The sequence below is a fragment of the Quercus lobata genome, chromosome 1 (assembly GCF_001633185.2).
Source record: "Quercus lobata isolate SW786 chromosome 1, ValleyOak3.0 Primary Assembly, whole genome shotgun sequence".
Lineage (NCBI taxonomy): Eukaryota > Viridiplantae > Streptophyta > Magnoliopsida > Fagales > Fagaceae > Quercus > Quercus lobata.
The window spans coordinates 14008269-14036028 of NC_044904.1; the positions used below are offsets into that span (position 1 = coordinate 14008269).

Consider the following 27760-nt stretch of genomic DNA (forward strand, 5'->3'; position numbering starts at 1 on the left):
TTGAATGCTGTTATGGAAGTTGTCTCTGTTTGCTGGAGAGTTTCTGTTGCTATCAGTGCACTTATGTTACCCAATGGCTTTTAGTAGTTTGAGGTTCTCTCTCCCCTATGCGTTTTGGGTGGTATTTCATCGTTTTATGACATAACTAGGAAACATATTTCTGCTCAATCATCCAATAATTACTCTTATTGAAAATATTACTATGGATTAACAAACAAAAACAAATGATGCAAATTGTTACAACTGGTTCTACTTCGTGTAGTATATCTTACATGGCGGTCAAATATTCATGGTACAGAAGCCAATCCAGTGAAGTGGGAAGGGGAAAAAAAATGAATAACAATGAAAAACCCTCACCCCAAAAGAGAAAAAAATCTCACCAAGGCACAATTACATTGTGCATAAAGAATCTCAAAATCGCGACCAACCCCCCCTTTAGAAATCCCCACTCATAACACTAAGCCGACTACTAAATTAGCTCACCCTTTAATGCCGCCAGCCCTTGCATCTTGATTTTCTTTATCCACATCTTTAACTTGAGGGACATGGGTGGCCCCGCTGTATAAATCAGGTTTACATGTGTATAATGAACAAATCTTCAAAATTCCACTTTGTCACAGTAAACCAGCCAGCAAAGCCCCAGGATCATCTGTTAATGCTGCTGCTGGTGGACTGGTTGGTTGAGGTGCTGGTGGCGCCGGTGCAGGAGCACGGGAGGCTGTAGGAATACTAACTAATTGCTCCTTGATGAACTCCTTCAACCTGTACATCAACAGTCAGAAAAATCTGCCGAAGGTATTAAACTTAGGTTAGCAGTATGCGACAAGAAAATTTTATAAACGTACTCAAATGTCAATGTAGGGTCCCCTGAAGCAACTGTCAAACGCAATTGGGTTCGGTCTGCTGGATCTGTTTCAATTCTAGCCTGGAGTATCATAAAAGAAAACAGTCAAAACAGCAACCTCATACAATGCTATTACATCATTAATCTTATATTCTAAAAATCACAATACGAAAGCATTATCTACACCGAGGAAGTTTTCAATTTGCATCTTTTGCCAATTATATTCCCAAAAGGTCCTTCAACATTGTCCAAAAAATAAAAAATTATAATAAAATGATAAAATTGTAATCAGCAGTGCTACTATTCCCAACTAACTCTCTCCTCCCAATTGCCCACCTACCAATTATTCTCCCTTATTTTATTTTTTATTTTTAAAGAAAGCCTTCCCCTAATAACTTTTTTTAATTGGCAAGTCACAACATGCACCCGTGATCATTTACTTAAATGTGGAATCATTTACCCAAATGTAGACCAAAAGTTTTAAAATTCAGTTAAGTTAAACTTTAAGTCTTGCATACTAGGTCAGGTTAAATAATGAAAACGATAGCAACACATCAAATCATAGAAGTTATATGCTGAAAATGGATGGACATCACTTACCAAACAGAGCATGGCCCTTGTACTTTCTGAATAGAATGTTGTACTTGCTACAAGATTGTTTGGATTTGGGTCCTATACAAGAGAATTAAAAAATGAACACCTTCATACAACTAATAGGAGTCCAAGGAAAATTCAACATTTTTTAAAATTTCTTTATACTTACAAGCCCTGGACTAACCATCAACCGAAAACTGTTAAATAAATTTGCCATGCCCAGGAGAGGCATTGGTTTTACGCCTCTAACCTGTTCACAGGAAAACATGAGCATATTAACAATTAGCAGATTTTTAATGGGGAGAAAATTTTACTCTAATGCTATAGAGAAGGCAAAGGTACATACCACTTCTTGAAGCTTCAAAGGTGGTCCTGAAAGTGATCTCCATTGAGGGAAAAACTCTTCAGCAGACACTGGTATAGGCTGAAGAAATTTACTCAATACAGCAGGAAGACGGAGTTTGCAGTTGACCTATGATAGGGACAAGTAAGATAGATAAAGCCATGGATATAACCTAGCTTTGTGTTGATTGCCAGCAAAAAAACACATAAGTTACAGATATAAGTACCATATCGTTACCAAACTTGTAGGAGAAATCAAGTACTGCTACATCCCTACTAGGGCGGAGATTAACAATTTCAAGTGGGCATTGCACCTAAACAACCAAAGATTAAAAAATAAAAAATAAGAAAGAAGAAGAAGAAGAAGCAGCTGAATAAGGACAAAAGATGAGTGGCTATTAGATACACCAACAATCAGCGATCTACTACGTGAATAGCAAATAGTCTTCACCTGTGCCCTGGGAGGAATAGTTTCTGGGACTAATGAGAGCTCCAACTTCAAATGGGATGGAGGCAATATTATAGCCTGAACTGAAAGTAGTGGATTAGTATTCTTGTTTCCCAAGAAAAGAACAAGACGCCCCTGATGTGCTCGCCATTCTGCTTTAATGCCAATCTGGGGTAACAAACAACAAAATTACCACAACACCAAGTTGAAGCATTAACTTTTTAAACAATTAAAGGCCAACAGGAAATACTACAAAGGGAGGTTGTCCTATAATAAACTGCATACAGTTGAGTATAAATATGTCACAGATGATGAAAGAACTTTTGCAGAAAGAGAAGAAAAACCTGGATATAAGGATCCTCATATAGAACACCACTATCCTTCACGCACAGTGCTTGAAACCTTTCAGCAATACTTCCTATTGGCTGCAAAGATGAACAATGGGATTAGCGAGTTAAAAGTTAAATTAATCACACCCAACCCCGGTCACTATCTTAAAGCACATAGCAGTTGAGACTTAGACCATGTTTTTCTGCTGTTGATAAAACCAGATGTGAAACCCAATAAACAAGGATATGCTGCAAAGTCTATTGCAGAAGCTCTCCATCTTGCAAGGAATAAAGTTTTTTGGGGAAGGATTGGAAAAAATGTGAAAATTTTTATTGGGACTGCAGATTAATAGGGAAGCAAAATGAGCTGAGCTGCTTGAGCTTAGCTCATGATTGAGACAATCTAGTCTTAATCAAGAAGCCTCTAGCTTTCATAATGCAAATGAGCCAATTTTGAGCAATCTTGTATTTAAGCTTGACTTCATTTTTGTCTCCTAAAAGTTCAAGCTACCCAAGCTCAACTGAGATTTGCTTATTAAAGGCTTTCTCAAGAGTTGAGATCACTCAAGAACGAGTCCAGCATGAGCAATGTAATACTCACCTTGTTTACAATCAAACCAGATTTTTTTTTTTTATTAAGTTAAAATTTTTATAAATAAAAAATAACCCTGTTTGAGTGTAAACAAGGTGAGTATTCCTACTTACACCAGAGTTCACTGCATAACATCTTTTCATTTTGCCCACCTCTTCAAACAAGCAATACAATGTATCATGAAAAAAGTCAATGGTACCTGAACAGAATTTGTCTGATCTCCAACAGGCACTATTGCTGTGGCTTCCACTGCATTTGGAACACCTTCCACTCCAGAGACTATATTTTGTTGAGGCTGGACATCAGCACTAGGAGGGCCTTCAATAGCCAGTGGACCCAAGAGATCACCAAGGAGATCGGCTGACGGAGGTTGGGGATCTACTGTAGTCAAGGTTCCATTCTCCTGGGACAATCCTTGATCTGCTACATGATGATCCTGTCAAGATTATCAAGCATACATCAATTTCCAATTAATAACATAAACAAACAAACTATTCAACCTAAGATTTCAAAATTAATGAGGGAAATTACACCAACAATGGTAGGTTCAGGAAAAAAAGCACAAAAAAAGAATTTTGTAAAAAAGAAAGAAAGAAAAATAAAAATCAACCACTAACCACATTACTGCTCATGCTGGGCACCTTTACCAGACTAAGCTGGGTGACAGGAGGTGTCCCATTCGCAGGCCGCTGGTCAGTTACAACCAGAGCATTTGATGTTTGCTGCAGTGCCCGCAACTTGATAGCACTTTGTTCCGCAGTATCAACTTCAATATCTTCAGCCTTCTTGATCAATGAGGACTAAATGATAGAGACATATTAAAGTTAGCGCCAAAAACCTTCAGTTTCACTCCAAATAAAACCATTTATTAAGTATTAAGAGACTCATCCTACAAAACAAGAAAGTAAATTTCCACTGAAAAACTGCACTACAATGCACCTGCCGCTCAGGGAATTTGGGCATTTCAGCCAATATATCCATTAGAGCTGCACCTTTCCTACTCAAGGCAAGATATTCTACAGCTCGTTGTTGTATCTCAGCATCAATGCAACTCTCGTATCTACATGAATTTAAAAAAAAAAAAAGTGTAATAGAAACCTACATCAATTTGTGACAAACTAAATCAATATACAGGGTGCAAAGGTAAAAATCTCACTTGTTAAATATTGCCCAAATCAGATTCTGTAGTTCTGGTTCTGGGGGTTGAGCGTGCATTAAAATTTTAGCATATGTTGAAAGAAGAATAGGAATGGTAGAAGACCTGTAAATAAATAAAGGACTCTAAGATATTTATATATATGCTAGAAGGAATGAAAGCCAGAGATTAGTAAACAAGGGTTAAGGGCCCTTACGATACGGTAGGAAGCTTCTCATGTATGATGCTGAATAATTCCTTCGGACTACACCCAGGTCGTCTGCCCAAAAGGTGTCCAAATTCTCCAATGAGATATGCACTGACCTGTTGCATTTATGCCAATTCACAAATGAACTCAAGACACTTGACTGAATTAAAATGCTTGTTTGATGTATTATTATACGTTTAATTAAGCTCCAAATGGCTGATCTGGATTAACCAATATTTGGTTAAGCTTGGCACATGAACATAAACAAAGACAGCATGCAACTATGAGTCTATGATGAGTATTTTGGTAAAGCTCGGCAAATCCCCATTAAGCCTATTAGACTCATGCTCAAAAGGAGTTTTTTTTTTTTTTTGAAACCAAAATTTTGCATTTCTAATCTAGAATTCAGCAACAGCACACTAGCAATGAGCCATGCAATATAGAGTGAAAGACAAAACAAAGCAAAACCAAAATATATCTCTAGTTCTTCTCAAATATATATAATTTAAAATTATTATCATGAAACCAAAACAAAGGAGACACAGTATACAATATACAAACCTTCACCATAGTCTCATGTATAGCAGGCTTGTCAAGATACTCTCTGGCTTTTGCTGCTGCATAAGGCTGATCAGATGCACAAACTCTCAGTTAAATAATATAAATATAAAAATTTGTCTTAGAAACAGGTAATTCATCCACATCCAAAAAAGGAAAAAAGAAAAAGAAAAAAGAAATGAAGAAAAGATAGAGGAAGCACAAAGTATATGTTAGAACATTTTGATTACCTGTAGGTCTTCATTGTTTGTAACGAACTGCACAACACGAAACCATATGTCATCACTAACAAAATCCCCAGCCTTGTCAATCAATTGAAGAATCACATCCACATACCTGTGTCATATTAAAACAGAATGATATCATTTGCACAAAACACTCAGAATGCATGTATTTGATTGTTTTGGTCCCCTGCTGTATACTTCTTGTATACTTGGGTGACTCTTTTTATGACTTTGAATAAAATTTTCTTTACTTAAAAAAAAAAAAAAAAAAAAAAAAATTCTATGTATAACATCAATTGGCATATCATTTGAGTTACTTGCATAACATTGAATGCTGAAAAACGCATCAATTGACCAAAGTGAAATATTATAAATAATTTTGGCATCCACTCCCGCAGAGATATACTTTCGTAAGTGAAGCTAAATGTGTGTAGTTTTAACATCAACTATTATTTGTTATATTTAGTTAAATTGATGCAATCATGGTGGCATAATAAAAATAGAAGCACAAGCCCTTGTTAATTTCCTTCTAATTTATACGTGAATAATCTGGATATCATGCTTTCAATAGAGTTTTGTCTGATCCTAAGAAGTTGCACACAAGTGCCATGCTTACCATGACAGATCAGGGGCAAACTTCTCCGCAAGAATAGCAGCTTTAAGTGACAATTCCTCACGCATTGCAAATTCTGCTGTACTGAGATACTGAAAAGAACAGAAAATGGCTTACTCATTTTGTGATTGAAATGGAAACTATCTCAGCAAGCTAATATTAGAAAAATATATATAATTCAAATAAGACTGCCTACACAAAATAAATAGTCCACAACCAGCATTGGCATACCTGCAGTATTTCTTCAACTATGTCCTTTGCATTTGTAACATCACACATACCATAAAGCAAATCAAGAGCACGCCTACGAATACTGAGCACACAAAATGACTTCATTAAGCAGAAGGAATTATAAGCTCGCCTGTGTGCACACACATACATGGAGGCTAGCATCCTCCAGAGTAGAACATAATATTTATCTTTTAATTAACATGATCAATTAAATAATAAATAATTTTCAGTGCTAGAACATGTGCCGCACAAAAAAGAAAGCTATTGCAAATGAATTAGTGGCAGTATCAAGAGTTCTAAAATTTTCAGAATGTAACGAAAACACTGCATGATAGCAAACTTAACCTGATGTCAGGATCCTTCAATGAGGTTATGATCTGAGCCTGATGTCTTTTGATGATATCTTGCACATCTGTTACCAACAACATCCGAGTCATATTCTCCTGCACCAGAGCAATGTAACATCAAATCAAGCAGTTACAATGTAGCAATTAAATTTACCCTTCCAGATTTTGATATAGTAAGTCTCAATTAAATTTTCTTCTTACTTATCAAAAAAAAAGTCTCAACATGCTACCAATCATAAAGACAGATAAACTGTAGTGTTTCTAAAACTTACCAAGCCAAGATACCGAATATTTGGTTCACGCACAGCAATAAATTTTCCAAGAAGGGCAACGCACTGAGACATCATCTCTTTTTCAGCATCAAGATGCATGACCTAAGGAAGGGCCAATCAGAACATGAGTATGTTGCAAGGAATGAAAGTGTCAAGAAACAACACTGAATCCTTCAATGTATATAGCAATTTGTTCCCACAAAATCCAGTTGAAAATACTAGAGTTCCAAAAGCTTTCATCCTTTGGTTAGTTTTAGCAAGATCACATCACAATAACATTGTCTACACAATCATATGCATTTGTGCATGTGTACATAAATACATCATTGTATGTATGCACGAACTATGAATGTGCATAAGAGCTGTTAACAATAAAAAACCATTAAACCATTAAACAATCATAAGCCATTTTAGGTAACAAATACCATATGCTAAAAAGATTTTTTGGGCCACAAACTTACTAGAGCAAGGGCTTCAAAGAGAACAGCATGTGATGCATTGTTCTTATTTACATTTTTCACAACATCAGTCCCCATTAATATCCGTTGTAAGACCTGAAATTCCGAAATCAAATTTTAATATAATCAAAGAAACATGACCCAAAAAAAAAAAAGTCTTTTAACAAAAGCAGAACCTCAAACAATGATCTTCTGGTATTTGGATCTTCAATAGTTGGAAAATACTGAAGAGCCCTCATTGTCTTAACCTGCATTAACCAAGTGCTAAAAAGCATTAATATGAACCTGTTAATACATTGACCTATTACAAACCCTCAACAATCAATCACCCACACTGGGTTATTTCTTAAGAATGGAAATTGACTGAAACTAATTACGGGTAGCATAATTCTGTATCATAGATCTAAAATATCAACAAATAAGAAAATTCCAATTCTAGGCTAACAATAAATAGAATTTCAGGGATTTCTAGCCATACGGAAGAAAAAATGTTTTAGAATAAACCACAGTGAACTGTACGCACTATGGCAAAAAGTATTAAGAAGCAGTCTCTTCAATAAAAACTGTCAATTCCTACTTATAGTTAATATATCTCCAACTAAAATTTAGATCATATCCATTACTAAAACATTTAAGGACATTTAGATGTTACATAAAATGAATGACTCCAGTTTTATAGATTGACCATCAAGAATGAGCCACTAGAAAAGTGAGATGGATCGTCGTAACTTACACACAGAATACATTTATTCTTTCATGGCCTCTTTGACAGTGGATTTCCAGAATATACAGACATACATTTTAGGGTAAATTATACTCTTAGTCCTTAAAATTTTCATTCTCTCTCTCTCTCTCTCTCTCTCTCTCTCTCTCTCTCTCTCTCTCTCTCTCTTATTTTTCCCTCTTTTTCTTTCTCCAGTTTCCAGCCGCTATGTGAGCCCACTCCACCATTTCTCATTACAACTGCCTTAGAATGCCTCCAAAGTCCAAACTAAAACACCATCCCACACCCCATACCATTGGCAACCAAGACCCAGCCCTCATTGACCTACCCATAGTGAAAGACTCCAGCAACACACCCACAAGCTAAGAGCCTAAACCCAAAACAACCAATTAGTCATTCACGAAGATTATCTTCCTCTCAGAATTTCTCCACTTTATGCTACCAAGGATAAAAATAAAAAATAAATAAAAGAAAAGCATGAGGTAACTTATGTAATAAAAAATAACAAGCAATCTATTACACACATTATTTTTCTACCTCCAATTTCAACTTTCCCACTCATAGATTGAGAACCCAGTAAGATTTCGAGTAAATCCACCAAACCAACAGCCTTGAAAATGGTGGTTTTCATTCTTGGAAGCTTCTAGAGATCCGATGTCATGTTCAGCTGCTTGAATGGAGTCGCATGGACCATTGTCGATTATGTCAGAAGATCAAAGTCCAACCTGGAGTACTGAAGCGCCCAGTCCATCCATGTCTCTTCTCTCTCCCCTCCCCAATAAAAACCAATTTTCAATTCTTTTGTGCTTCAGATTTTTTCATGGCATGGGATATCTAAGTGGGAGTTGTTATTTTAGGTTTGGTTGCTAGGGTATTTGGTCTGGGGTGAAGGGGCCATGGGGGGATGAGAACAAAAGCATGTGAATGGGCTGAGGTGTCCTAAAAACAAATAATTTTAGTTTTCTTAATGTACCGCCATGTATGCAAAATGTGAATGGAAAATAAAACGGAAGGACTAAATTGTTAAAATTTGAATATTTAAAGGACCGACTTTTTTAATTTGAGGGACTAAAATCAAATTTACCCCAAATATCAGGGATCAAAATTATAATTTACCCTATGTTTTATGAATACGAACGTGTATGCATAATATTAACAAGGAAATTCAAATTCTTCCAGATAAACAAGGATGTGCTGATTATTACATAAAAATTTCTTTGTCTATCAGTCAGTCTACAAGGGACCACCAATCTGATTGCATCACAAGCAATCGCAGGATTCCAAAGTTTTTTCAGTTTTCAATTTATCTCATCTAGCACAGAGTGCATTCTTGGCAACAACGATCAGAAATGCTGGCTAAATTGGGCATCAATTTGGCATCCATTACATACAAAGCAGGAGGAAAAAAGAACACAAACCTGAAGCCAGGGAGATGGGATACCATAGTAAGTGTATTCTTGTGGAACATCCTGGTTCCTGGCAAGCCGCTCTAAGGTTTTAACGCATTTTGGAAGACAACTCCAATATGCTTCATGGTTATTTGATACTAAGGCAACAAGAAGACTCATAGAAGATGTCAAAACACCAAGATCACGTTCATCTAATAGCTGTGCCATCCGATCCGCCCTAAGACATATGGCAAAATGGACTAACAAAATAAGCACGAGAAAATCTATTTCAGGAAAACAACCTTTTGTCAAAAATGGAACATTCAAACATACCAGCCATCTACATTGACAACATCAGGATTTTTCCTATACAAGCGCAGCAAACACAATGCAGCCTTCTTTCTCACAAGTGGTCTGGCGCTGCTAGAGATCTAAATCAAAAGACTTGGTTAAATCAATAATTAAAATTAAAAAAATTTGTGGTCTCCAAAAAATAAAAATTTGTGGTCTCTTACAAGTAACTTCTGGACATCAGGTGCTAACGACTCAGCAAAGTCTCTCCCACCAATGTTGCCAACCTACATAAATGAAGACAAACAATGGAGGGGCACATGAGGTCATGACAGAGGTACAATTTTGAATATATAGTATAGCACAAGAAATGATATGCAAGAGGAACAAGAAGGAAGACATTGCGTCAGTGACAAGTTGATAAATCAATAATTTAAAAGACTAAACTTCAGAAGAATGAAACCAAATAGTCATCGCAATACTATAGTTAAACAATGGAATGCCTTAAAACAAAATTCCACATACAAGTTTTTTTTTTTTTTGAGAAGAAAATTTCACATACAAGTGATTGCACATTGCATGTGCTGTTACATGTAACATTGGAAAAATGAAAACTTGCTAAGTTTTTTCAATTAGTGAAAAATGAAAAACTTGCTAAGTCTTTCAGAAAAATGGAATCAGTGCACCTTCATAGAAAGTATGTGAGAATCTAGGTACAGACTAAAGTAACCAAATTTTACGAAAGAGAAAAGAAAGGGTGTATAATGAGGGGAAGGATCCACTGTCACAGCTTTAGACTTTCTTACGGGCAGTCATAAACCAGGAGAAAGGATGCTTGTTTTAAAGATAGCGAGAGGAAAACAGTTGATCAAACCTTTTATGAACCAAGTTAAAAAAAGAAAAAAAAAAAAAAAAGAGAGGATCCATGAACCAAGTCGTTCTTGATGTTATGCTCAGGAATGAATAAGACCCTACTTAAAAGAGAATGGGGAAACTTATATAAGAAAATATGACCAAATTGTAAAGTAAAAACGTGGCTTTGTTGAGTAGAAAAAATTGTGCACTTGCATGAGAAATTATTTAGTCTTTTCCTTGTAAAGGATTCTTCCAACATCAGAATTCCACAAGCTGCCAGGATTTAGTCTCCCATGATTACTGAAGTGGAAAATGTAGAATATGAAAATAAAAGGGTAAAATAAACCACCTTCCCTTGAGGTTTATTGCAATGACCCACCCCCCACCCCCCCCAAAAAAAAAAAAAAAAGTTTGTATAAATGACACTCCCCTCTTGAGGTTTGAATAAATGTAACAGTTAGGTCCATGCCCTCTGAAACTGTGATATAACAGAATATTCAATTTTTTAAAAAGACTCTTATCCAAACTATGGACGAAATGACACCCTCATTCCGCGAGGGTTGTCGATGAATGATACTCCCTTGAGGTATGTATGGTTAATAGGAATTTTTTTTTTAAATGGAATATTCTGTTAGTCTTAAGAAGGGGAGTATCATTTTATAAAATGTTTGGGGTATTGTCATTTCAGCAGAACCTCAAGAGAGGTTGATGTAATTTACTCTTGAAGAAAACCATGTAGGTGATCAAAGCATGATCTAACTGTTTCCTTATGATAGATAATTAAAAATTCTAACGCGCTTTTACATTTGTTTGATTTAGCTTAAAATGCCAGTTTTTTTTCACCACAATCTTATGTATAGGTTTGAAAAGCCTCAGATTTTTTCTAGGTATAGCTGTACTTTTACACAACTTATTTTTTAAACAAATTAAGGATCTATTTATTTTATCTAATGTCAACCTATTTTCACCACTAGCTTATGTATAATTTTTTAAAACCTCACCTTTTCTAAGTACAGTTGCACATTTACAAAATTTATTTTTTAAACAAAATAAACAAGTAAAAAGAAGCTCATCCAAACGCACTCTAAGCCAATGAAAATATGCTCATCCAAATACAGTCTCTGATATTTAAATACACAGAATCATGCTCATTTTTTTAAAATAATCAGTCTAGAGTCAGTCTTATCCAAATAAGCATATACTACATGTCACAATGCCATCATTCAAGATGGAGTTTGATTCCAACAAAGAATCTCCCTAGCATTTGAAACAAATTAACTAAAACACTTCTTAACTGTAAAGTCTTGCCATTATTCATAACAAATGATTACAGAACATCCTTCAACATAACTGCTTCCAACATAAAACATTGTATATCTGAAATTGTACACCATATATCTTGGAATATTTAAGAGAAAAAAACTACACAAAAGGAAAAACAGTAACGTTGCTTGTAAAGCATCACCACGTAACAGCCCTTCAAATACAGAAAGTACAGGTCATATTTGCGATCATGACAAGTGAAGGATCAAAATATGAATTACAGTGCAGGCTAAATATTCCAGAAGCACTTGGTAAAGTCAAACAGGAAGTATAATTTTGGCAGATTAAATAGTAAGCTCTTAAAATGTTAACAGCAATCGTATTGTCATACCATAGTCAATGCCAAACACTGGAAAGTCTCGTTGCGACCAATGATATCATTGCGCACAGTATTTATCGCCAGTCTCAAAAAATCATGGTTCTCATTTAGCAAACATGCTGTCACAATGTAACCAACCTGCACCCATTTTTAGGACAATAAAAATCGATCTGACAGTTGAGAGTGAAAGTATTTCTGACATAGAGGACGAGCCAATATATGACTAGCTTTGAGCATTAAAACAAATATGAGACGAGAAACATGTCTTTTGAGGACCCCAAGTTTGATAATAACAAAGCCATGAAGCCATAGTAAAAAAATTCCTGGTCTTTAGCAGTTAAGAATGAACTTTGGATTTTGCCAAGTTCTTCTAATATTTCTTTAAATTCAGATCTATAATTATTTCAAAGAATTGGGGCACATAACATAGATGCTAAGCTTAATTTAAGTTATTCAGGTTATACCGCAAAATACAACACAACCCATGTTGTTAAATCATTAATATTATTTTATTGATATGCTACACATACACTCAATGTGTTTTTGAACCCTCAATCCATACTTTTAGGAAGAGGAAGTCTTGAGCCAGAGCTCATTGGCTCAAATTGACATGCAAGATGATACTTACCTGCTTTTCTGGATACTTTGGCGCAGATATTAGAGAAACAGCTTCCATGTGACCAAAATCCACATCATAACCCAGCATATAAATGTAGAGCATTTTCCAAACATATTTCTTCTTCTCATACGGGGATAAACCCTATTGAAAGAACAAAAAACTTCAATAATCAATAGCTCACTTGTCTAGATTAGATATTGCCAATGTTCTGTAGAATAAGCAATGGTTGTTGCCAACAAGGGAAATATAAAAACAGCTATTCTCAAAGTAGCAAACAACCAAAATAATACAGGAAACTATAATTAAAAATAGAAAATAAATAACAACTAAACAAACAAAACACATATGACACAGTGATTCATGGGAACCGAATCTAAAGCAGTTGTGCAAAAGGATTTTTTTTTTCTTTCTTTGATAATCCAATAGTACAATGGGGAGGAGGGATTTGAACCCTAGATGTCTCCATTGGAAACATCAGAGGTGTCAGTTGAGCTACAAGGCTCTTGGCAGAATCTTTTCTTTGTAGGTAAATACAACTCACACACCCAGACAGGATAGAAGTAGAACACTGAATTAGTGGCAAAATAATAGTCTAACAGCCCAAGCTGACATTCAAGCATGTTTTTTGACCAAGGATTAATTCCTGAGCATCACTTGAAGTGGCCAGGAAAATTTGCAATTCAACCAATCAATAGATATAGATGGACATTTTTCTTTGTGACGAAATTCCTTAAAAATTGATATAATGACACTGATTTGAACAGCAGGTTCAATCACCAGGCCAGTGAACTAACACACAAACACAAACATAAATTGCAAAATAGAGACTCAAGAAGTTCTCAATGTGTGTCTGTATAAATGTTTTTAGCGAAAACGACTTTCTGCACAAAAATTCTAAAACTAAGGGTGAGCTAACAATCAGTCTCACTAGCTGGTCTGGACATGGACAAGTCACCTTCACCAAGGAAGTTGAGAATATCCAGTGTCTTATAGTGCCTTATTTCATCCAAACTTATATCTTTGTCCAGAATTTATTGAAGTCAACAAAAAATCACAACAACAAGAACAGCAAATACAGAATGACCAGAGTAAGTGTTATTTTTGTTTGCCACCCTACCAACTATATACTGACAAAAAAAGTATGTCTCACTTTTGTTAGCTGCCCCTACAAGATGTCTAAACTATAAACTAGTATTGTGAAATTCAATCTCAATGGTTTCTGCTAATATAATTTTACACTCCCTTCATAAAAATCCACAGGGAAAAAATTAGCTTCTTATACTTTAATTTCTAAATTAAATTTGACATAATGCCAGGAAAGCCGCTAAGTAGAGACCAACACTTACAAAAAAACAAGAAACCAAGAACAAATATTAGGGGATTAACAGCAGAGAGTCTAGGTACTTCACAATCTCTATTAAACACAAAAGAAATTGACCCTTAAGTAGTATCTATAAAAGTCCCAAATTTATCGGCTTCCCCTTGAATATGACCACTTGAACTTTATCCAAAACAGATGATCAGTCCTAAATTACATCTTCAAACTTTTCAGTATAATGATTAATGAAACAATATCTTTGAGCCATATTAGGGGCTTGGGTGCAATGCTTACCCCATATGAGATCCAAAACTAGAAGCATTTTTCCCGTCTTATTTGATTTCATTAACATACCAGATCTAATCCTACAAGAGCTGAGGGAAAACATAAACAAGCAAATTAAATCTGAAGTTCACTTTTGCAGATTGAGCCATATTCACTTTTTCAGAATCATGATTATCTTCTGAAATTATAGCTCCGAACAATTCAAGGAATAAAAACTAGTTATTATAACCAAAATCCTGGGATAGAAAATTAATTGGTCACAGTTAACAAGTCCCATTGAGCTATTAATACTAAATCTTATGACATATAATTTCCTCCATTCAGCACTAAGTTCCTAATGCCTAGCAAGCTATTCCAAAGATAGTTTAAAACAAGCTTGAAAAACCAAAGGCCTCTCTCATGCCAATGCCAACATATCCAATTTGAAGAATGAATCATAGAAGGCACCATCAATCAAGTCTCTATGTTCAGTAGCTCACTAAACTAAAGCAAAGATAATTCAAATTCAGACCTAGAATTTTACATGTTCAATTCAACTATGCCTTGTAGCATGTCTAAGAATTCAAAATTCCTTCCGTTTATGACATTTTCAGCAACAAAACACACAAATTGCTTCAAATCCTAATCTAATCAATTGAAATGATGAGCAAGTAAACGAAGCTGAATTAAAATTCCAGAAAAATTATAAAATGTACATGCCAATGCCAGCATATACAACTAGAAAAATGAATCACAGAAGTCACCATCAATCAAATCTCTACGTTCAGTAGCTCACTAAACTAAAGCAAATAATTCAAATTCAAACCTAGAATTTCACATGCTCAATTCAACTATGCCTAGTAGTACATCCAATAATTCAAAATTCCTTCCGTTTACGACATTTTCAGCTAACGAAACACACAAATTGCTTCAAATCACAATCCAATCAATCGAAATGATGAGCAAGTAAACGAAGCCGAATCAAAATTCAAGCAAAATTAATCAAATGCATATGTACGATAAAGATGGAAATGAAAAATGGAAACCCTTACCTTCTCGTTCTTGAAGCGTGTACGGACATTTCCGAGCTCCTTATCGACGCGGAGGCGCTCTTGCTCTTTGTTCTGGCAATTGCGTATGTCGCTGATGAACACCGAGAGGCCTCGCATCCCTGACAACGCCATCGCCGCTCAGATCCACACTCTCACACGCACACACGGACAGAGAGAGAGAGAGAGCGTAACCGTAATCGTTTCTCTCTGACCTCGCGAATTTCAGATCGCCTCAGCGTTTTGGATCTAAAAGGCTATATATAGCAATCTTGGAGAAGATCAGCTTCCTAAAAAAAATTTCAAAAAAGCAAAAATGCGTATAGAGAGGGAGAGAAGGGGATTTGATCTAAAAGATTGTAGAGAGAGAAAACAATTGTTTCTGTTTCTAGAGAGAGAGAGAGAGAGAGAAGGTAGACTGTGGAAAATTGGTGAAGCCGTCGCGGAGTAAAGGGAGGGAGACGACTTTTATTTACTATGCCCCAATTGTATCATTTCCTTTCATATTCCACCTAATACTTTTTGTTTTTCTCTCTGACCCATCATTTATCTCTTTTCTTTTTTTTTTCTTTTTTTTTTTGTATTTATTACTTTCATCTGCTCTTCTATCCGTTTCTGTTTAAAACTTTAATATATTACAAACAAAGTTTAGCTCAAATAAAATAAATATTATTACATATTTTGAAAACCTAATATTTGAAATGTATGTTTTTTACGTTCTTAATATATATGTCAAATTTTATATTAATCGAATATTATTTACTATATGATCTACAAGTTTATAATTTTTGTATAATTTTAAATTACAAAAACTTGCAATTTAAATAATTTATTGATGACATAACTATTAATGTTTAATTTTCTAGAAATTTCGCAAACATGTAAGATATAAGAAGGAGATATAATCTAATAATGGATTTGTCAAGATTCACCTCCAATAAAGAGATATTGAATAAGGTTGTAGTATAAAATTACAACCAATTTTGTAACTAAATTTTGTCTATCCAATATATTGCCAAAGTTTTTTTATTTTTTATTTTTTATAAGCAAATAGTGTTCTATTTTTTTTAGAAGAAAATAATGTTTTAATCACGTGTTATTTATGATATAAGCCATTTGGAAATTTTATGAATGAAACTTGGGAGTTCCAATTTTTCGGCAAGTCCTTTAAATCCGATATTCTGATTATCTTCTTAATCTTTTTTCCCTATTTTTTGTGTTTCTAACTTTGTATTTCATTTAGGGATTGAGAAATGTGTCGTGCTATTTGTGTCCTTTAAAATTCTGTTTACCCGTGAAGTGAAGGATTCCAAAGGGTAAAATATTAAGACAGTTAAAAAATAAATAATTTTTTTGTCTATATTAGTAAAACTTATATAGAAGGTAAAAATTTATTAACTTGGTCAATAAGATTGATTGTAGATTAGGTTATTGATTCGTCAATGCTCTCAAATTTAATTCTACTCGTGAATTTAAAGGGACAGCTGGATTTGAATTTTTTTCTTTTTAAAGCATAAGGAAATTGCAAATGTTAGGGTATCTATATTAGTAAAACTAAAATAGGAACAAACAAAGTAGTAAAATTTAAGATGGGGCTTTAAATTTGTCTACATTTCATGCATGCTTATCATTTGAAAAGACATTCTAATATAAGAAGAACAAAACCCAGATGGTTTCTAGATTCCACAATGAATTTTTATTGGTTTGAATCATCAAAGCTCATATTTTTACTTTCTTCTACGTGACCCCTTCGGCAACATCGGATAAAATTGAAACGATACTTTTTTGTATGTGTCTTACAAAATCATGGAAAAATTTAAGCTCAGGTTAGTTCTTCTTTCTTGATTTGTTTAAACCTCTCCTTTTTTTGTTCAAACGATTACAAGAAACAAACATTTTTTAGTTTTATTTCTTAATTCTCAAAGAACAAACCGTTTCTATCTTATTAATGATTTAGAAACTCCCAAAGTTCTTGCAAAGTTAATGAACCAAGGATTAGAAGAAGAAAAAATTATGAGTTTTTATAAAAAAAAATAGATATAATAGATTCATAGTGATTGTTTTTATTTCTAAACTAAAACACTAATCGATTTTAAATATAAGTCTGGATAGGGTTCGAATTCCAAATTTCTTACTTGATGATGACGACTAATTTTATTTTGTGTTTTTGAGATGATCTCACTAGATATACCTCGTGATTTGGTTACGGAAGAAATGCTTGTTGTAGTGAGAAAGGGTTGGGTCATGGGATATGGTATTGGTATTGGTAGGCCTATCATGCACTTTTTTGTCGGTTTTAGAAATATCATGCAGGTTGTAGAGAATCTAGAGATGACCATGACTCCATGGTATTGTCCATTGGATTTGGCAACGAGAAAATGGTCTTGATGGAGCCAGTTGAGAGTGAAAATGTTAGTGGTGGTTCTGTTGGTAATGGAGGTGATGGTAACGGACATGACATTTGTGTTTTTTTTATGAAGGTCTATAGTTGAGGTGGTGGAAAACAGCAAACGCTGTTGGCGTCATGTCGGGCATGATGGTTGCAGCCAATGCTAGTATTACGGTTGCGGTGTGTGTCACGCCATTCTTGTTTTTTATACACTAATAATGGATAGAAGGATTTAAATCCTAGATATCTCGTGACATATTTCGAAAATTGTTAGTACTTATTTACAACAATTAAGGAGAATTTCAATTTTCCTCAAAAAAAAAAAAAAGAGGAGGAATTCCAATGTAAAGTCCTTTTTTATGAGAGAGACTGAACAGTTGCAAGCCACTAGTCCTTCAAAGTGAAATTGCTAATCACTATGAAGTTACCCCACGTTTTTAATTGCAGAAAAACATACTTTTTAAAGTTATGAATCATGATTAAATGGACCGTAAAAAGGGTCCATGACCATCCCCCTTTATATTCTTTTTGTTTTTTAGTTTTTATTTATTTATTATTTAAGGTTTCCATGCTTTCAAAAGCAAGTTGCACCATGACAACACAATGTGATGCTAGCAGTTTTTATCCCTTTGAGAGGCTGACGGATTTGAAAATCGAATTGCATATGGTAGTCAAACTTTTTATTAGTCTACCCTACCAAATAAGCTTTTATTGGATTAATAGTTCAAAACATCACTGTTAAATTATATATTTTATTTCATCTGTATTATCTATTAGAAGATTCTCCTATTTACACTAGATTTTTATATGGTAAGAATATATCTTTAAGTCTATTTAAAATGCCTACAAAATATGACGCTCTCTTATTAATCCATGTTTTCAAAACAAACTTATCCAAAAAAATAAAATAAAATAAAGGAAAATCATGACATTAGACAAAGAAAAAAAAAAAAAACCTTTTCTTATAACACATATTAAATTTTGTGTTAATCGAATATTATTTACTATATTTGCAATAAATTAATTAAAAGTTTAAATTTATATATTTTTATAAATAAGATCATTATTGATCTTGAAATTTTCTGAGTATGTATGGTGTGGGTACCTAAGGCATGCTTGGCAACGTCCTAGGCATGCTTGCAACGTCCTTGGCCATTCTCGACATGCTTTGCAACGTCCTCAGCATACTTGACAACGTCCTTAGCCGACCTTGGCATGCGTTGCAACGTCCTAGGCGTCCCACATCGAATAGAAATCCCCCCACTTTTTACCTTATAAGTTTTGAAGCGAATGAGTAGTATACCACTACTTCTTTAAAAGTGGGGGGATTTCTATTCGATGTGGGACGCTTAGGACGTTGCAACGCATGCCGAGGACAGCCAAGGATGTTGCAAGCATGCCTAGGACGTTGCCAAGCATGCCTTAGGTACGCACATATGGTATAAAAAGAAAATATGATTTAATAGTCGATTTGTCAAAACACATATAGTATAAACATTACTTAAATTTATATCGTATATATAATTTTAATCCAATTTATATATACCTATCCTTTTCAGGAAAAACTTATATATACTTGTCACATGGAAATTTTTTTTTTTTTTTTAAACCTTATTTGTATTATATTTGATGTTCTTTTAAAACAAAAAATATATATAATTTAATTACGGTGCATCTTTTATATATATATAAAGTGATTTTTTTTGTGACTTTTTGGTTGCCTCTCCTTTGTTACCATGTAAGCTTTGAAAGTCTATATTCTATGCCTTCTAAACAATTTTCAATTTAATTATTTTGTATATTTTGTTTGCTAGGTATTTTGCATATTTTTTACATACGTTTATTTGACTTTTTTGTTTTGTTTTGTCTTTTTATCATCAAACCAAAATATTAATCGAATTTTTGGCATAGACAAGAATTGAAGTCTAGATCTTTTATTCAACCATTAGAGATTTTACCAATTGAGCTAATTAAAACCTACCATTTTTGTTTATGTTAACAATCAGTCAATAACATTTCACTTTTTATGTTTTTTTTTTTTCCTTTTAAATTTTTAACTGAACAAAATGAGTGCATATTCTTTCACATGTGCTTGAGTGATAAGTCTAGCTAGTAGATACACAACAGAGATTTTTTTTCCAAAATAATCAAATCTCTCAAACTATTTTATTAGTTAGTTAAGGTTTTAAAACTATTTTGATATATAACAAATCGAGTGCAAAGAACTCAATTTTGCTTTGAGAAATTGCACTTGGAGACACTTGAGTTCCAAATCGAGTGCAAAGAACTCGATTTTGCTCTAAGAAATTGCACTTGGAACTCGAGTGTCTCACATTCGAGTTCCAAGTGCAATTTCAACACTCGAGTTCCAAGTACAATTTCTCGGAGCAAAATCGAGTTTTCTGCACTCGATTTGTTAGATACCAAAATAATTTCAAAACCTTGACTATCTAATAAAATAGTTTGGCTTTTATAGTTATTTTCGGAAAAAAAAACCCACAACAGATAAGTTTATAATTTTTTATATTTATTTATCAAAAAAAAAGTTAATAATTTTTTATTAGATTTATCCAAACCTACTACCTATATCACTTTACATTTACGTTAAACCCTTGTCACATAAAAAAAAAAAAAAAAATAATAATAATTTAATTATTGTAATTCTTGTTAGTACTGGCCCCTGCAGTAAAGCATGGCAGACTTCAGTACCAACATCTGTTTATTATAATTCAAATTAATTTCTTACGTTGGTGAGCCAATTCACAAAGTTTTAGCTAAGATTTATTGGATACAATTATATTGATAGGTCAGAGTAAAACAGAAAGAGGTGAAAAATACTTATAACAAAGTTTTAATAAACCAAAAAGATGGCCAAAAAAAGAAGCTTGATTTTGATTTATTGCTTGATGATACAAGCACAATCTCGTATCCCTGTAAGTTGTAATATAGGAAGCCAAAATAAATGAGGAGGCTTCTAGTCAGATCTCACGCCAAAACTTGAAGAACCTATCCTTTAAAGTTGAGAGTTGAAAAGCAGCTTCTACAATAGAGATGAGTTTATGTTGCTATTGTACCCCACTCAACTTAGCCCAGTCTACAAACTGCATACCACCATAAACATTGTTAGCAAATCTCACGCCGACTGTGAAAGCCATTGCAACAGGTGGTAACCGTTTTGCCAATGGAGATGCTTCAACCAGTTGCTCCAGGCCATTTATGATTTGGTATCTGGTATTGGAAGACACAGCAAGAAAAACACCTGAAAGAGAAAGCATACGATAAGTAATTCCAGCAGCAGCAGATGGAAGAAAGTTACCTTCCCGTCCCATGGGTTCGTTACATAGGAATTTAGGACAGGAAATGTTAATTTTTGATAATTAGTAAAATTTTAGTTGTTCATTTGACAAGTTCTCGAGAATTACAATAGCCATAAACATCTCAATTCCCATGAAACTCAAGAATTCTAAATTCCACCTTTTCAGGTAAGAAATATCAATTCTCATGCATCTTGTATTTGTGAGAAATACTAATTTATACTTCAATCTGACTTTTCACTTCTTCTTTCTTAAAACTAACCAAATAAAGTTCATTTTAGAACAAAACTCTTTAAATTTTCATCCGAGTAAGATTTTTATTAATATCTAAGTGTATTTTTATCATTTAAAACTTTTCTCCAAAATGGACAATTATTATTTCTTTAGATACTAAAATAATATGTATGACTAGTTTAAACAATTAAAATTTATATTATTAAATATACTATTTTTATAATATGATATAAATTCAAATTCAAAGTATATCCAAACAAATAAATGTCAAATTTTAGTAATTAAATTTGTGAGTTTAAACTCCTAAGAATTTGTAATTTTCGAGATTCGAAATTCTTCTCCTCAACGGAATAGGCCCTAAAGGAAATGAAAAAAAATAAGAGAAAACAATTTAATCTCTCACAACTAATAAAGCTTTTATACTCAGACTAGAATGGGTTCACACTTAAAGAGTGTATATTATACAACACATCACATCTCATTTTTATAAGTTGCAGAGGTCAGAATCAGAGGCATGCTCATTTCCATGTTACATAAGAAAGGAATAATATCCCTAGAATGAATATTCTATAAATACCAAACATAAATGCCAGAACTGCAGATATCAAGATTGGAAATAATGTATTAAAAAAATCAAAGCAATATGAATAACTCTAATGTTCACCTTAGCTAGCAATAACAAAAAACCAAAGTTGTCCACATGCATCATTTTCTTAAAGTACTGACAACTGTAGGCTATAGCAACACGTACAGTTTGTCCAAATCAAAACAGAACTTAATTCAAATTGCTAAATAGTTTATTCTTTTCTTTTTTTATTTTCCTTAAAAAAAAAATTATAGGAGGGGCCATGGGAGAAAAGATATGGCAAGACATCTTTTAAAAGAAAAACAAAACAAAAAAACCAGAATAACAAGCCCCCAACCTAGGAAATCAAGAAAAAGCTAAAAATGCATATATTTCCAGAAAAGAGCTTCATTAGTTCATCACCATTCTAACAAACCGTTATCCACTTTGCTCAATCCAAAACATGTTACACCATTCAAATAAACTAATTTCGGTGATATGAAGAGTCCTCTCTATTTATCCCTCTTATCAGTCCCATCTTCAAAGGCAATATAGGCCAAACTACAATTTTGGTCCCCTATGCATTGGTAGCAGTTTCAATTTCGTCCCCTGTACATTTAATTGTTTCAATTTCGTTATTCAACTTTCAATATCAAGGTCTCTCAACTATTATTTGTATCAATTTCATCCCTCAACTTTCAGAATCAAGTCACCTTTTAAGTTTGACTTAATTTTGAAAGTTGAGTGATGAAATTGACACAAATAATAGTTCAGGTACAAAATTAACAACATTAAATGTATAGATCTCGAATTGAAGCTGCCCACAATCTTGGAGGACCAAAAGTGTAGTTTGGCTAGTAACATATAGTTTTTAAGTAACATGAAGTTTTGTGGGAAGTAGCTATAGTTATGAAGATTTTCACTTAAACCTACCTTATCTATGTTCTAAGGAGAAAAAAACTATATAAAAAATTCATATATCCATGCAGTCAGGTAAGTCTTCTACCATGTTTTGGTTCAGTTATGTGTATTACAATGATTCATGTAGTGGTAATTTATTACTAGCCAAAGATGTTCAAAGTAAATTCAAATTAATTAAATTTGAAAAACAACGGATGTAAGCCAACAAAGATGAATTGACAAGCATATGTACATAAGTCCCAATGGCCAGTGTTAATCCATATTTATTATAAATTTTTAATTTTTTTATAAGTGATGATGATTCAATTGAAATTGTTAAGAATTTTCTTTGCACTTTGAAACCTTGTATATTGTATACATTAGGAAGGTCATAGCTAAAAAAGAAAAGAGAACTTCTTTTTTGACATAAAAAGCTAATATATATGAAAGGCTAATAAAGAGAACCTTCTTTCGGTGAACACCTTAGCACTGTGATTTAATACTAGGAAGCAACTAAAACAAAAGGCCATTCAGAAAAGTACAGAGACTATTGAAAGTAGTTGTAAGGGACTTGTTCATGCTAATACAAAAATAGGAAAAAAAATTATTATGCTAGTACCCTGTAATTTTGTACTCAGGAGCAACTAAAACAGAAAGCCATTCAGAAGAGCACAGAGACTATTGAAAATAGTTGTAAAGGGCTTGGTCATGCTAGTACAAAACTATAAGTCAAAATATTGGAATATGAATAACAGGGTAATGCTTACCCCAAAGAGCAGCACTTTGTACAAGAGGCGGCACAGGTATGTCCTCGTCCGATTTGTTTAAACTCCTGATCATACATTCAATTACAGGTGGTATGTTAGTGTTTCCTTCAAAAGATAGGGAAAAAAGAAGGTAATGGCAACTACAGTCTACACATGAATATCATTTCCCTAACTGGTGTCTATATGTATGCAGTCTTTCTTTAGTATAACACTTACGACTAATAAATATAGGGGGAAAAATGGATACTATATATTTGAAATTAACATATTTTAATCTTTTATCATTTATTGTTTTTGCTTACAAAAATGTGGGAAATGAGGGAGTTAGACCCAGGTTCTCCCCCATTCAGGCAGTACCATTAAGCCACAAGGCTGTTGGCTAATGTTTGTTGGTTAATCTAAAATATCATCATAGTTTATTGATTAATGGAATTAGGGGTCAATGCCCTCTAGCCAAATCAATTTGTCTATTATTCATCAGTATTTCAGTAACTCAATCCTGAAAACACTTAGCACAAGGTAGACTTTTTCTTGTCACATTTTTACTGATAAATTTATTCATAGAATCCAATTGACATATTTACATAAAGTACAAACCAAGCAACAATGTAATGCCAAAGAAACAAAGAAAATTCAAGGGGAAGCACAATTGGCTAGGGACCATGCCTCGTGAAGCATAGGTCAATAGTTTGAGTCTCCTATTCATTCTCCCCTTGGGGCCAAAACTTACTTATCAAAAAAAAAATTTATAAAAAGGGAAAGAAAAACAAAAACAAACAAGCAAAGAAATAGAAACATGTAGGATAAATTTTTTTTTTTTTTGGATATATAAGTAGGATAATTATCGTGATAGAAGCATACCGTTTGGCATTCATGATCATATTTGCAATGCCTTGGCCAATTAGACCACATCCAAAGCCAACTGATCCGTATAAGACACCCTGGATCCAGAATATATCAACCGAATGAATTAAACATAGGAGATAAATATATACTAACACTTGAACCCATCTTTGGGCATATAGAGAAGTCAGGATTGAGCAAGAAACTGGTATTAAAATCCTGTTTTAAAGGGAACATTAAACAAAATATCACAATGAAAACCAAGGATGGAGCCAAGAACTCCATCCCACCCTTCCCATTGCAGGAGCATTATCCACAATATTCATTGTCCAGAAGGCAAACAAACATTTATCGGTTACTTATAAAGTTCAATTACATATGGTACCTTATAGAAGTATGTGGCAATCCGCTGCTTTGCTGAGAATCTACATCCTGGCCTTTCCGCTTCAAAAACACTGCATTAGAGAAATATTTTTCTATGAATGAAGCACTCCCCAATCATCTAAAATTTTGTGCAAAAAGGATGTGAAGTCCTTAAAAAGTTTACCAAAAGAGACATTGAGGAGGATATTTTTAAGGCCCCTGCAAGGTATCTACTATCTATGGGTCCACAGTTAGTCAACAAGATTCTATCTCCCTTCAATACTGCTGGTTTCTAAGGATTTTAATCAATACTAATTAACATTTTCTGAACCATTTTGGTTATGATCATGATCCAAGACCCTAGGACAGTATTGTTTTACCAGCAGGCCCAGTTCACTAGTTTAATGCACAAGACACTACTCCAAGCCTAACACTACCAATACGTTAGACTATATTGTAGCACTTATGCTTACATTCTTCCTAAATCCATTAATCATTCTTCCATAAACTCTATACAGTAACTTCTAAATAGCCAGATTTCTTTTTCAGCACCATTATCACCATTCTTTTCTGTAAATAAATCATCCACCTATTTATCAAAAAAATAAACTGTCCACCTGTCAACCAGATTCAAATCTGTCTCCCTAGGCCTTTCATTCGAAATCCAAACTAAAGCAAACTAAAACACTTTATATCTAAACAGTCACTGATCTAGTATAAAATACATATCCAGCACTAAGCAGCAAGGTGCATAAGGCATAGGAAAAAAAACAGTGACTACAGAATTATAGTTTTAGATGGATTTTATAAATTTTAAAAAAAATAATAATAATAAAAAAAAATCATAGTTTCAGTTTGCAACAAACCTGCTAGGAAGAGCTGCACAAGCCCGGTTAAAGCTTCCAAATAAACCTCTTGGCATGGATGGCTGACCAAATCGAGCATAAGGTGCTAGTAAACCAACCAAAGCAATGTCTACCACTACACCAACTAAAAGATCAGCAGCGTACAACTCAAACTCAGCCCAAAAATCCTTGCCTCTTTTCTGAACTTCCGCAAATGTTGCACAACAAGAATCGATGACTATCTGTATAACACCAAATCAAAAGCAAGAATTTCATTACTACATTAACATTAGATACATGGCACCAGCTCTGAGAAACCTGTAATATGAACTCATTCAATTTGAACTACACACTTAATAACCAAAAGCTGCAATGATTATTTAGTTTCAATATATATATATATATATATAGAGAGAGAGAGAGAGAGAGAGAGGATCAAGTTACACCACGTCTAACTTTTTCTTAATTTTCTTTCCAAAAAAAAAAACCTTTTTCTTAATTTTACACCATCTAATAACATTTTATTGAATTACTATTTTGAAAATCCCAACATTGGGTTACACATGCGCCAAATTTTGTATCAGTTAGATGTTGTTTACTATTCGATCCATAAACTCATTTTTATTAGTAAATTTTAAGTACAAAAAACTTGAAATTTTAAAATCATATAGATGAGATAGCTATTGATCTCTAATTGTATCAAAATTTGCAAACATGAAGGGTATGATAAGTTATCAAAATACACATCCATTAAAATATTATTGAGTGGTGAACCTCTCTCTCTCTCTCTCTCTCTCTCTCTCTCTCTATATATATATATATATATACGTTGCCAAAAGACAATATTTTTTCACATCATAATTTGGCTTTTAGAGTTACAAATAGTCCTAAATTATTATTATTTTTAACTAATTATAACTCATCATCTTCTTAGATAGAGCAACCCTCGCAACACTAAACAAATTAAAATTAAAATCATGTTTGATCTTCTCTAACCAAATTCTAATAAATTAGGTAAGTTTTCTCCCTATAAATTCTCTAATTTGACACCTTTTTATTAATTAAATACTATTAATTAAACATGCAAACATAAAAATTGTTTTTTCTATAAAAACTAAAAAAAAAAAAAAACACTGAAAACAAACCTCGGTTCCAACTTTAAAGAGAAAAGAAGGATCAGCCAGCATTCGATTTCGAAGCATGGAACAGTACTTCATCAAAAATCCCAGCGGCCAACCTGACCCCTGCAATCAAATATTAACTATTCTATTCAGCTCTTTAAAAAAAACTATATGGAAAACTCAATTGAATTTATTAACATGCACAGCACATTACCTGCAAATCCAAGTATCGCTCAAGAAACACTTGGCGAATCCCAGTGATCTTAGCAGCCTCCAACATATCTTTAGGAAGCTCAACACCGCGATCCTTCGTTTTCCTCATCACTTCCTCTAACTTCAATATCGGCCCGAACTCTTTTTCCTCACCATTCTCTTCTCCATCGCCACCTTCGCCGCCGCCGCCACCACCATTACCATTACCACTACGATCATCGTCATCTCCGCCGTTGCCGCCAAAATCGGTTTTTTGCTCATGATTTCCCTCCAAAACCCTAACTTCATCTTCCGGCACCGTGATCGCGTTGGCCTCCTCCTCCTCCTCCGACTCGATGGCACAGTTGAGTTTGAAGGAGTGGTGGTGGTGGTGGCTCTTGAGAGGCGAGTAGTGGCGTTGTGATGAATGAGAAGAAGAAGCTATTAACTTTGGTGGAGAGTACTTGGTGGTCGTGTCGTCGAATCGTGAAAGCCTGAAGTGGACGGTGAAATTGTGTTTGTGAGTACATTGCGGCGTCGGATTGGTGGTGGTGGTGGTGGTGGTGGTGTCGTTGAAGGGGTTGTGTAAATAAGAGAGCTGGAAGCTCGGGGAACAAAACGACATGTCGTTGAAAGAATTGGGAAATGAAAAAATGGTGGCGGCAGAGAACGTTGAAAAAAGCTCGGGGGTGACAGTTACGATATGAGCAGTCGAATAGTGCAATACAAAAAACAAAGGGGGAAGACTGATGAAGAGGGTTTTTAAGGTTTTGTGCAGTGAAGGAGAGAGAGAGAGTAGAGAGAGACAAATGGGAAGGTTGGGATTAAATGTGGTCACGTCCAGGGAGCTGAACCGGATTATCCAATGAAAATTTGAATTTT

The 27760-nt window shown here is 34.0% G+C and overlaps 2 protein-coding genes across 2 annotated transcripts; both read right to left on the bottom strand.

Annotated features, from left to right (window-relative positions):
• Positions 1-185: 185 nt before the first annotated feature.
• Positions 186-15836, bottom strand: LOC115980076 (AP-2 complex subunit alpha-1-like). The gene is made up of 27 exons (XM_031102309.1): positions 15349-15836; positions 12724-12855; positions 12108-12233; positions 9823-9885; positions 9641-9738; positions 9338-9545; positions 7372-7443; positions 7199-7291; positions 6738-6839; positions 6464-6561; positions 6119-6200; positions 5891-5979; positions 5281-5386; positions 5054-5119; positions 4502-4608; positions 4306-4410; positions 4089-4209; positions 3767-3949; positions 3349-3585; positions 2573-2653; positions 2232-2396; positions 2008-2094; positions 1785-1910; positions 1608-1688; positions 1445-1516; positions 846-925; positions 186-762 (listed from the first exon to the last, which is right to left on the bottom strand). Exons 1-27 carry the CDS (start codon positions 15478-15480, stop codon positions 615-617), a joined length of 3060 nt encoding a protein of 1019 aa, XP_030958169.1. The 5' UTR covers positions 15481-15836; the 3' UTR covers positions 186-614.
• A 4719-nt stretch (positions 15837-20555) lies between these two features.
• LOC115980078 (protein RETICULATA-RELATED 1, chloroplastic) lies at positions 20556-27758 on the bottom strand. Its single transcript, XM_031102322.1, has 7 exons — positions 26901-27758; positions 26711-26809; positions 25587-25807; positions 24743-24812; positions 24376-24455; positions 23515-23579; positions 20556-20993 (listed from the first exon to the last, which is right to left on the bottom strand). The coding sequence occupies exons 1-7, from the start codon at positions 27501-27503 to the stop codon at positions 20800-20802; spliced, it is 1332 nt and encodes a 443-aa protein (XP_030958182.1). The 5' UTR covers positions 27504-27758; the 3' UTR covers positions 20556-20799.
• Between the last annotated feature and the right edge of the window lie 2 nt (positions 27759-27760).

What these genes read in the sequence shown, in the direction of transcription:
- LOC115980076 (XM_031102309.1), bottom strand. Translation starts at nt 15,480, where the DNA reads ATGGCGTTGTCAGGGATGCGAGGCCTCTCGGTGTTCATCAGCGACATA. An exon ending in ATATTCGGTATCTTGGCTTG is followed by an intron (nt 6,562 to 6,737) that starts GTAAGTTTTAGA and finishes GCTCTGGTGCAG; the next exon opens with GAGAATATGACTCGGATGTT. An exon ending in GAGAAGCTTCCTACCGTATC is followed by an intron (nt 4,411 to 4,501) that starts GTAAGGGCCCTT and finishes ATTTATTTACAG; the next exon opens with GTCTTCTACCATTCCTATTC.
- LOC115980078 (XM_031102322.1), bottom strand. Translation starts at nt 27,503, where the DNA reads ATGTCGTTTTGTTCCCCGAGCTTCCAGCTCTCTTATTTACACAACCCC. An exon ending in TCTTTAAAGTTGGAACCGAG is followed by an intron (nt 25,808 to 26,710) that starts GTTTGTTTTCAG and finishes GGTGTTATACAG; the next exon opens with ATAGTCATCGATTCTTGTTG. An exon ending in ACAAAGTGCTGCTCTTTGGG is followed by an intron (nt 20,994 to 23,514) that starts GTAAGCATTACC and finishes TTTCTCTTTCAG; the next exon opens with GTGTTTTTCTTGCTGTGTCT.